General features: G+C 32.6%; 1 protein-coding gene across 4 annotated transcripts in view; it reads left to right on the top strand.

Annotated features, from left to right (window-relative positions):
• Nucleotides 1-12,271, top strand: part of LOC111043298 (kinesin-like protein KIF13B) — a 95,015-nt gene that overhangs the window by 54,826 nt on the left and 27,918 nt on the right. For all 4 annotated transcript variants that reach the window (XM_039443420.1, XM_039443417.1, XM_039443409.1 and 1 more), the window contains exons 15-24: nt 51-203; nt 1,370-1,534; nt 3,489-3,611; nt 4,130-4,346; nt 5,006-5,117; nt 6,063-6,305; nt 6,967-7,100; nt 7,360-7,542; nt 10,240-10,446; nt 11,569-11,771. In XM_039443420.1, the coding sequence (XP_039299354.1) occupies nt 51-203; nt 1,370-1,534; nt 3,489-3,611; nt 4,130-4,346; nt 5,006-5,117; nt 6,063-6,305; nt 6,967-7,100; nt 7,360-7,542; nt 10,240-10,446; nt 11,569-11,771 (1,740 nt within the window). The remainder of the gene's footprint in view (nt 1-50; nt 204-1,369; nt 1,535-3,488; nt 3,612-4,129; nt 4,347-5,005; nt 5,118-6,062; nt 6,306-6,966; nt 7,101-7,359; nt 7,543-10,239; nt 10,447-11,568; nt 11,772-12,271) is intronic.

Raw genomic sequence — 12,271 nt, 5'->3', positions numbered from 1 at the left:
ATGTTTTAATAAATATAGATAATGATTTGTGTTGTGTTGTTTTTTTACAGAGAGGAGCGTTTGTTAGCGAGCCAGCAATATTAGTTAAGCGTAAAGGATTAGGTAGTCAAGTATGGTCGATGGAAAAATTAGAAAATAAACTTGTAGATATGCGTGAAATGTACAATGAATGTAAAGATAGAAACTGTCCTTTAATTACCACGGTGAGTATTCTACAGTTTTTCTACACTTTGTTTTTTACATAATTAAAAATCAACACAATATACTCTTAAATCTTACATAAAAATTAAATATCAAAGTACCCTTTTTCAACATATATTTTCATTATTTACAACCTGTTTCGGCTATAGAGCCATTTTCAAGTTAAGGAACATAATAAAATAGAAATAAATCAAAGTAAGATTGTATTGAATCTTGTATGAAATTATCTGAAATGTTTATTTTACTCGATCGTGTTCAAGTAACGTAATATTTTTTGAGAAAACTTTGAAATTCTACCGTTCACTGTTCATGTTGTCGATCATGTTATCCAATATGTAAGCTTCTCTCTTCAAATCATATAATCGTATTATGAAATGTATGAATGCAGGGCTACTTTCTTTTATTCATAAAATAGAATTATAGTACCCTTTGAAATTATTAAAATAATAGAATAAGAATAACAGTATAATACAAGTTATAATTGGTATTCTAATTCTATTATTTTATTAATTTCAAAGGGTTCTATAATTCTATTTTATAAATGTTATTATGATATCTAGACCTTCATCAATATCAGCTATGTTTAGCAAATCAATCCCATAGTGGAGATGTTTCAAAGTCATTGGAAATATTAGAGAAAGGCTCCGAAAGGATAGTTGGCAAGTTTCTTTTTCCACCACATGATGAATAGCCTTCTATCGTAGATAGCTGTGATCATCCCAGTATATCGTCTGATGCAATGTTAATTACATAATAAAATGTTGATTAATTATTGTTAATTCTTGTTAAAAATGATAAATTATATAAAATGTATTGTATTCACAAAAAAATCATTTCATGATGTAATCATACATTTCCATAATTGAGAGTGAGTATTCTGAACGATTATTATCTTCAAATACCGTCTAGCTTGCAAGTGATTTGGGAATGGAAAAGAATATCTGCTTCGTTGAATTGCATAGGAGGATAGCAAGCCAATGTTAATCAGGTGCTGACTTTAAAAAACGTGACTCTCACTTTAGTAAATTTAATAATTACTACCGTATCTGAATTATGTAGTATTTATATATGGTTATTATCATGCTTTTCATTCTTTACAACCTGCTGTTCTCTAACTGAATTATTTGGTCGTTATTTATAATAATTGGAATTCCCATACATTTTTCAGATTGAAAATCCTGCAAAGATAAACGATCCATTCTATGAGACACAGGAGAACCATAATTTAATAGGAGTAGCTAATGTTTTTCTAGAAGTTCTTTTTCATGATGTCACTCTCAATTACCATACGCCCATCATTAGTCAGCAGGGAGAGGTAGCAGGTAGATTACAGGTGAGATTATTATACTGTTGTAAAGCTCATAATACCTATGTGGCCTACTGGTATTTTTTTTTTTTTTTAAGATTACGTCCTAAAGATTCCAGTCATGGAGTATAAGACAAGTCATGTTATTACATAATAATTCTAACACTAAGTAGTTCAACCTAGTTTAGGTTTGAAAGGAATTCTTGTACACTATAAAAAGCTCTATCAACTAAATATTTTTTAATTTGTTTTTTGAAAATCTTCAAATCATCATTACTTTTCAAGATTTGAGGTAGCTTGTTATAAAATTTCCTACCAATATAATCTGGTTTTTGTTCAAATAACCTACTATTGTGACCCATTATATGATAATCTGCTCTGTTTCGCGTATTATACTCATGAACATCTGAATTCTGGATCACACCACTCGTTTTCACATGCATTACAACTTCATATACATACAAAGATGGCACAGTTAATAGACCAAGCTTTTAAATAAGGCCTACAATAGTCTAACCTATTCACTTTCTCTATACATCTGAGTGCCTTCTTTTGAATCTTAAACACCCTGTCCATATTTTGTTGAGATGAATTACCCCATACTAAAATAGCATACCTAATATGAGATAGTATAAGTCCATGGTAAGCAGTTAACAGTAGTTTTTTATCATTCAGCCTAGCAAGCTGCCGCAGGACAAATACCCCAGATGATATCTTATTACATATCCTCTCAATGTAAGGATGCCATGTTAATTTCCTGTCCAATAAAATTCCCAAGAATGCTACTTTCTCTTCTTGGTCTAATTCATTTTCCTCTACAAACACATTTATTTCTCTATCCTCTACTGAATTATATTTACTTTTGAATTGTAGGAATTGACATTTCTTACTATTTATTGTTAATTGCCTTTGCTTCAAGAATTGGACAATTGACTGTACTCCAGTAAAAGCATTTATTTCTAGACTATCTAATAAATAATTGTTAAAGATGTGTCATCAGCAAACAACAGAGCTCTGTGATCTTTTAACTCTTTTGGTAATTGGTTCACATACAACAGAAACAGTAAGGGGACCCAGAATTGAGCCTTGAGGTACTCCAGCCTGGACCTCCAGTTTTTGAGATTTAATTTTTACTATTTCATTCCCATCCACCTTGGTAAGCTCAACACACTGGTTTCTACCTATGAGATATGATTCAAACCATTTTAGTTCTATACCATTCACACGTACAGTTTTTAGTATTTCCAATAACATTCTATGGTTCACACAATCAAAAGCTTTGGATAAATCAAGAAATATTGCGGCTGCCTTCTCACCTGAATCTATTATATCTATTAGTCTTTCAACAAGGGATACTATTGCAGTCTTAGTAGATTTCCCTTTCTGGAACCCATGCTGTTCATCACATATGAAATTAATTTCTTCCAGGTGCATCAATAGCCTATTTAAAACTAGTCTTTCAAAAATTTTACTTATTACATTTAGAATACTAATGGGTCTATAATTTTCAACTCTTTCAGAATCACCGCTCTTGAAAATTGGCAAAATTTTTCCTTGTTTCAGATCATCAGGGAAAATACCCTGCTCTAGTGAAGTATTAAGGAGATGCAATAAAGGGTCCAGTAATTCATTTTCACATTCTTTTAAAATTTTGCTTGAGACCCCCATATTTAAGAGGGCATGAAATAGTTTAGTACAGTCAAGAATAACTGTGTTTTACAAGTAAAGTGAAATCTCCTTAGAAAAAGTTATTTAGAAACCTAGTTTTTGTAAGATATTGACTTATTTGAAATCAAATGATATCAATATCGATTTTTGCAAGTTGTATTCAATTTTAAAAAATAAATAATCCATACGGTATGTTGAAAAAATATTTCATAATATTTTGAGGAACAGCTCACAATTTATATAAAAAGTATGGTTTGATTTTTAAAAATACTGTGTAGAGTTGATCTAATTTTTCAATAATGTTGTATTGCAGGTTGAACTTAGTAGGGTTAGTGGAACTTTCCCGCAAGATAGGGTGTGTGAAGCTGCATCTGAGAGCTCATCGGATAGCAACCCAGATGAGGAAATTCCCACCCACACACAAGTCACTGTTCGGGTGAGTAATAATAATTGTGGTTCTATTACGTACTAAAATACAATATCTGGCAATTCTTTGTTTGACATTTTACATATCACTATCTAGCATTTAATACTTCATTGTCTCGGTAATGGTTCAGGAATCAAGTGGTTAGTTTTTGTAGGATATGTTATAACAATTATTCTATTGTATGATTGCACAGCATTTGACTAATTTACATCCTGCCTTTGAATTAGAGCTCATTTGAAACATTTCTCATAGTCCCGTTCTCGTTATTCCTTTACACAAGAGATATTGTGATTCAAGTTTATTGTAAGAACAATTTTAACAACAATTCTTCAAACTCATTTCATCTATGTTCGTCCTGGATAAACATTGAAAAAATATTTTGTTGCTGTAGGCTTTTTTCAATAAATACAGACAAAATAGTCATTTAAATGATCTAGTCAATCTTTGCTATTTTTCTACTTAAACTTATCATTTAATTGCCTTGAGTGAATGTATTCTAAAATCTAATTTTGAAATGTTTTTTACAGGTGAGCATAAAACAAGCATCAGGTCTGCCATTATCTCTTTCGAATTTCGTCTTCTGTCAGTTTTCATTCTGGAATCATCCAGAAACGATTGCTGTTCCTCCAATAGTCAATCCTGAGAATCACATTTCCACCCACCGTGATTCGGTCACGTTCAGGTTCGACCACACCACAGACTTTGAAATTCCCATCACCGAGGAGTTCATCGAACACTGCTCAGGTAATTTTCATTCCGTTTCCAATTCTTACTCATTTAAATGTCTTATTCACGAAATCGTTATTTATTTTATTTATAATTCTTGTAATAATTTTATTGTTGAAATTGTTTTTTGTGAATGACTGTTACTTTACAGTTTTTATGTCGAAGACTATTCTTCAATTCTTCGCAGTAATAATTATTAATAATTCAAGTATATCCTAGTTAACACAATCTGCATCTGGGTTTTTTATGGGGGCGTAACATATTTTACTACGATAAACTTGTTTTATACATGTTGGAATTGGATTAAGTTATTGTTTGAGTTTTCAATTCTAAAATACATCAGCATGGATAATTTAACAATTCTCATGAAAGTAATTTTATTTCATTTACTTATTTACGATAAAAATGACACCAATGTAATAATAAGGTAGTCCTTGTGCTATTTTTCTTCCAAATTTATAGGTGATAATACAGTTTCAATTTTGACAGTTTCATTATGTATAAACACCATTTGGAGAAAGAGGTACTTGAAAACTTTTATTTTCAGTAGCATTTCACTACCTCTTCTCTGGAGAATTTGATTTTATTTTTGTAAATCATTCTGGAGTTGTATGAAAATTTCAGGGAAACTCGAAAAGCGAGATGAGTTGTTTTCCAATGTATTTGATTTTTTTCAGAGGGCGCATTGTCAATAGAGGTTTGGGGTCATAGAAGTGCTGGCTTCACGAGGTCGATACCAGGTTGGGAGGTGGAGCAGCAGAAGGCCAAAGCTAGATCATTAGCTGACAGGTTAATTCATTTTTCATCCTTGCACGTTTTTATCACTGTTGAATTTAAGAACGCCGAGAAATACTTTCCATGTTTATCAGAAATTGCTGTTGTCAGAAGTAGTTGAGTGGTTCAATCGTTGATAATACAGTTGTGAGCTGTGAGAATCTGAACATTCTGCAATTCACATAATTGTAAATGAAATGATTTAAAGATGGAAATGAAGATAAAATTGTGATAATTTTTCAAATGCTAATGAATGAAACTAATTGATTCCCTTCTCAAAAAATCAGGACATGAATAAACATGTCGCTTTATTTTTAAATGCTCGTTTAATAAAAAACTAATATTACTTCACTACTTTGATGCTTTAAACAACGGCATGCAGTCAATTATAGACTGTAAATCTTTCTTTAAAACATCAAAATAGTGTGTTAATATATCGCTGTTCGCAATGGATCAAGCTAGAAACCATAATGTTTTATTAATAGTTGTTTAATTATCCAACTAATCTGTATTTTATGCATTTATCCGATATTAGGTAAAACTGCATTATAATTTTGAAAATTTCCTTTCTAATAACAGCTTAAAACTAGATTACTGATGTATGTTATGTCTTTTGTCGTTGATTAAGCACATATAATATAATAGTATATCTATTTCCGCAAAAAATAAAACAAACAGTACAGTCAGGCAACTCGTGCAAGTACAAAAAACTATAGAATTGTAATTTTGTCAATACATGATTATGAAGAATACCAAAATAACATGTATTAACATATTATCAAGAATAAAATAAACAATAATTATAATGATGATAAATACCGACTACAGAGTCATCTATAAACGCTAAAATAAATATGTGTTAATAATAATAATAGAATATTATTAAGTAAAGATTATTTTCTTGAGTAGTCCATTGATGCATTGATTTTTTCCTTTTTAAACTCACTTGTTCTATTGCAGATGGAGTGAGCTGACGCGGAAGATCGAGCTGTGGGTGGAGGTGCAGGAGCTGACAGACGCCGGGGAGTACGCGGCCGTAGAGGTGACGTCGCGACGCGATGTGCTGACGGGAGGCGTCTACCAGCTGCGTCAAGGCCAGCAGCGACGCATTCAGGTGCGCGTCAAGCCTGTCCAGCAGTCAGGCACGCTGCCCATCATCTGCCAGGCCATCGGCAGCATTGCCGTCGGCAGTGTTTGTGTCAGGTGATTGTCCTATTCCTCATTATAATGCTAGATAGAACCAGGTACCGACTTTGCTTTGCCTAGTCGTATTTCTCACTCTAATGATACATACAATTGTATGAATCGTCTAGAATTGTTTTTAATCTCAGGGTTACAAGCTAGTTGATGCCGGTTCGTATATAATGTAATTTTGCTTGAGAAACAGTCAAGTTAATCTTACTTGTGAAATTCAAAGTACCTAAATTCTTTTATGAGTATTTAGTATAATCACGGTAATTAGGATACCTAAAATTCACCTGCAGAATTCCTATAGAGTTAGCAAACTTCACTTCTAAGAAGATACTTTGTTGCCACTGATACCTGTTAGCCGAATGTTTGCTCAAAACTGCTGTAGCGGTTTATGTTCTCGTTCGAATTCGTATTGATACTGTTTGCAAGTTTTTGCACCCGATGGAAGACTATTTCTAGGCATGATTCGTGTTTGAGTCTAAAATTGAAAAATGTATTTTTTGAGTAATGTTTAAAATTTTAAATACGGTATTCATAATAAATAAATAATGTTTAAATATTCCTAATGATCTGTAATTGTATCCACAAATGAATAAATAAATACATTTTATTTCTTATATACTTTGTATATCAAATTATTAATTGAAATTTCATAATTTTCATTTGTTTCTAGATCTCAGCTACAGAAACCTTTGGACTCTTATCAAGAAGAAGACTTGGCATTGTTAAGAGAGAAGTGGAGCGATGCATTGGTGAGGAGGCGGCAATATCTCGACCAGCAGATCCAAAGACTTTTCAATAAACAAGGTACGCTAATGCATCATGTATTGGTGAATGAATTATGTTTGTAATCTGGTGTACCACCAAGAAATCTCACGACTTCATTACACATAACTAGGTGTTTGATTCAGAACAACTTAATTACTTCTAAATTTATCAATTAGAAATCTATTGTTTAGAAATTTCACGACTTCATTACACAGAACTAGGTGTTTGATTCAGAACAACTTAATTGGTTCTTCTAAATCTATCAAGTGATTCCAATATTTGGTGTATTTGATTTCAGATAAAACAGAGCAAGACAGTGAAAGGGAGCAGAGCCTAGTCGACCAGTGGGTGAGTTTGACTGAGGAGAGAAACGCCGTTCTGGTTCCGACGTCCGGGTCGGGCATCCCCGGGGCACCTGCCGACTGGGACCCTCCGCCCGGAATGGAGCCTCACATTCCTGTTCTCTTCCTCGATTTGAATGGTAACATTGCTACTTTCCACGTACCATTTGATTCCATCATCTTGTAAACAAGTGCAAGGAGTGAACCATGAAAATATTTCAGAAACCAGTTACTCCGATTTTCTAGTTCTGTTTCTACTCGTATGACAAATCATCTAGTATCAAAAGTATCTAGTATTTCAAAAAATTAATTTGTAGTTTAAGAATATTAATATTTGTTATTTATAAAATAGAAATATAGTACCCTTCAAAATTAATAAAATATTGAATAACAAGAATACAAATTGTATAATATTTGTTAATCACATACATCTATATGAACTCGCTAAGAAAAAAATAGCTATTACTTTAAGCTTATGTTGAGCCTCTCATGATCAATATCAAACCTCTTGAATACTTCTGTATACAATTTTCCATTCTGATTTCAAAATTTTATATTTGTGCTAGATCATTCACATTGGCAAGGCAAATTGTTTCTAAAAGCATTGGATCAAAAGCATATGCTTCAGTATTACAAGAGTTTTTTTATAGTGATTCTCTCATTTGAAGCATTGTTTCCATGTAAAAATGATACCAGATTTCACTTTAATTTACCTTTGCCTGATTTAAGAGGATTGGAAATATGGTTGAATTCTTTATTGTTCTAAGGCTGGCCACTAACGCCAGGACAAGTGTGTCGAACATGTCCGAACACATGTTCGACAGACAAGTTGAGTTATCAGCGAAAGGCTTTGAACAATATTTTTGAGGTTAGGTTTTTGTCTTCGATTTTTTGTTGTTTATTTCTCTTCGCTGCTCTATTTGAGGTTGAATTATTTTTGTATGATTATAAATATCGGGGCACCGAGCTTTGCTCTGGAGTACAAAAGCATAGAAGCACAATAGAATAGTTTATATTTATTTATTGATTCACATAACACAATTCTTTCAATTAATTGAGGAAGGATCAACAGGCACAGCCCAAAACTGTTTCTTTCCCCGAATATTGATGTATACTCTATAAATACGGTAGTCAAAAAGTAGGCTATGTTCCACATACTTTTGAATTCCAATTTTCAGTCCAAACATTTGAAAACAGAAAAGATAGAATTTAGATCTTTCACAAACTAAATTTAAAAAAAAAATAGCACTCAATAATCACTTAAAACTGTAAACTAATGATTAAATTTAAAAATTTTGATATAGGTATTTTAATTTAAATAGAAAATAATGGACCTTAAAAAAATATATCGTTGGTCATGTCAACAAATCAGTATCATAAACTTATTATGTTCCAAATTACGTGAAAATCGTTAGAGCCGTTTTCGAGATCCGTTGGACATAAATAAATAAATATATACTGAAATAGCTCGCTTAATATATTAGTATTTGTAATTTTCCAGTTGTTTATCTATGGTTATCGGCTTACCATAGGTAAGGAAAGTATTGCTTTCCGAAAAAAATTAAGGTACCCCAATTTCTATACGTTTTAAGGTCCCCTAGGTCCAAAAAAGTGGTTTTTGGGTATTGGTGTGTGTGTGTGTGTGTGTGTGTGTGTGTGTATGTGCGTCTGTGTACACGATATCTGATCTCCCAATTAACGGAATGACTTGAAATTTGGAACTTAAGGTCCTTACACTATAAGGATCCGACATGAACAATTTCGATAAAATGCCATTCAAGATGACGGCTAAAATGGCGAAAATTTTGTCGAAAACAGGGTTTTTCGCGATTTTCTCGAAAATGGCTCCAACGATTTTGATCAAAGTTATACCTAAAATAGTCATTGATAAGCTATATCAACTGCCACAAGTCCCATATCTGTAAAAATTTCAGGAGCTCCGCCCCATCTATGCAAAGTTTGATTTTAGATTCTCAATTATCAGGCTTCAGATACAATTTAAACAAAAAAATTCAAGTGGAAAAGATTGAGCGTGAAAATCTCTGCAATTGATGTCCAGTAACATTTTCACCTAAAATTGAAAATAAGCTTGAAATTCGAGAAAATGTGATTATTAAATTGCAAACTGTTGGTTCTATTAAATCATTCACTACGAAGAGATAGCAGACCTCGTGTGTCTCTAGCGTTACTGTCCTATCACCAGCTGTCTCATATCTTTGAATAGTAGATTTGAGATGCGCGAGAACACTAGCGTCAGGTGATTAATTTTCATAACGGCAAGGAAAGTTGTGTGAGTGCGCCACACCAGATTTTTTTATGTTAGAAGCTGCTGTCAATCAGCTGTTTGTTGTTCGTAGTCTTTCACGTGTACACATTTTCGACACACTTGTCCTGTCGTTAGTGGCTGGCCATAGAGAGTACTCTCATACAATAATCAACTGTGTAGTTGTTTTAGTTGCCTCAATTAGAATTTAAATAACAATCTCAGTTAAAATATGCTTCAATAACACTATATCTCCCAAAACCCAGCACCTTATCCCTTCTCAACATGCCAGTGTCCTTTTCATTTATCTGTCAATTGAAATTATCTTTATTCTTCTTCTTAGGAAATACTAACAATACAGAATATACATATACAAAACTTGAAGAAGGTTCCCCACATGGAGTGAGCGAGGGAATCATTTCGTTTGATTTGATAGATTGTGTTGGGCAATTTGATGATTTTTGGAGAGGGTAAATATTCTACATAACGCCATGTCCGAAATAATTTTTCTTATTAATTTTATTTTTTATGAAATCTTGGAAAAATAGTTGATGATTTATGTTTGTGATTTCAGCTGACGACTTGTCCAGTCATGGCAATCAATGGCAAAATGATATGGAAGAGCTCCCCGTCACCGGTCTTAATTCAATACTGCCAAAAGAACATGGAAACAAGTTCTACAACCTGCCGATAATCCGGCACTGCGAAAAGGATGTCTCTGCAGTTGCTGCCTGGGATTCATCTGTCCACGACACTGTCCACTTGAATAAGGCAACAGACAGTAAGTACAAAAAAATAGCAAGCTCCATGTTTTTTTCATTTGCTGGTTGATCGTGTGATACCATAAGGAACTTTTTTAGTCTACTAAAGAAAAATAACGGCATAGAATAATATTCCGGCATTGTTTCTAACTTTTCGTAGTGAACAGTGCTTAGATAATTTGTTGTGATCTTGAAACTCGAAGAAAGTTCTCCGAAATCTAAATCGAACGTTTCAAAATGTAATGTATCGATTTACAACATACTTTTCCTAGAACTGGGATCCATTTTTATCTGATAACTAAACACTGCTTATGTATCATTTCAAATACTCTTGTAAGTTGAATATTATGATAGTATTGATACTTTCTTATGCTATTGACCAGCAATTCAATTAAGGACAAGTTTTTACTTCAATTCAAAAGCTAACTTAGGGATTGCAATAGGCAAAACCCAAAAATAACACTCATGACATAACGATGAAATATTAGAAGAGAGTCAATAATAATTATTTCAATCTCTATGTGTAATAATTCATAATACATTTTTTGATTTAATAATACACAAATCTTTAAAATAATTGGGGGAGAACCAACAGGCACAGCCCAAAACTGTTACACTAGTCCAAAAAGTAGGTTAGAGTGTAGAGTTGTAGGTTTTTGGTGTCTTTGCTTCAATGCACATCAAGCTACATAACTCTCACTTAAAATGTTTTGAATATACTAGAAAATCATAAGTATAAATCATGTATTAAAATGAATAATTTAGATAACAATTTTGTTTTGTAACGTGTAACACTGAAAGCCTGTCAGTATTTTTCAATATGTGGCAGTAGTAGAACACTATATCAGTACTTTGTTGAAAACATTTGCGTCCCTCACATTTATTAGCTCGCCTAATTGTTCACTGTTTTTTTTCATTCCTACAAATCGATTACACATCTGAATAAGTTTGACAACTGGAAAATTTCAACTATAGTCAATTCCCAATATAGTGCACTCAATATTTTTTACAATTTTAAGTATTAAACAATAAACACTAGATTTTCCGAATGAAACTCATAAATTATTATATGAATGAATGACATACAGTTGTGAAATTTATGTTTGAATCATCTGGAAACGAAACGTTGATGTTGTTTGCAGGCAATGAACGAGTGTACCTGATTCTGAAGACGACCGTGAGACTGTCGCACCCTGCGCCCAGAGAACTGGTGCTGCGCAAAAGACTCAGTCTGAACATCTACAAACGCCAAAGCCTCACCGATAGAATTCGCAGGAAGATTGTGCGCACTGACTGCTTCACCAGCACTGGTGTCACCTACGAAGTCGTTTCTAACATTCCTAAGGTATCCAATCCTCAATCAATCCAAGCATTTCAATTATTAGCATGACAAACCTTGAAAGGCAAAGGGATTCACGAAATAATATTTGTTAACTTGAAATAATGTTCTCTTCTATTCAGTTGAGTGCTGTATTTTCAAGCTTGAGTCGCTAAATTGTATTATTTTCCTTAGATTGGTTGATCGTGCAATATATTAATCGCTAAACAAAACAAAAATAACAAATTCATTAATTATTTATTACGCAGTAAGTTTTACGACCAAAGCTGTTGAACTTTTTTCAATATTAATAGTAAAATTCTTTAAACCTAATAATTATCATTCATACATTGGAAGGTACTAGCTTTTGAATGTCTTAATTTCTGAACTTTTCCATGAAGCAAGGGCAACTTCAGGTATAAATTGAATTATGTTTGAAGACTTTAAATACTATTTTGAAATAATTGAATGATTGAGCTATTAATGAAATAATAAGTTCAATCTCTTTTTGAACATAATTCTTATAT

This window comes from Nilaparvata lugens, chromosome 1 (assembly GCF_014356525.2).
Source record: "Nilaparvata lugens isolate BPH chromosome 1, ASM1435652v1, whole genome shotgun sequence".
Taxonomy (NCBI): Eukaryota; Metazoa; Arthropoda; class Insecta; order Hemiptera; family Delphacidae; genus Nilaparvata; species Nilaparvata lugens.
This window is presented reverse-complemented; position numbering and strand designations above follow the sequence as displayed.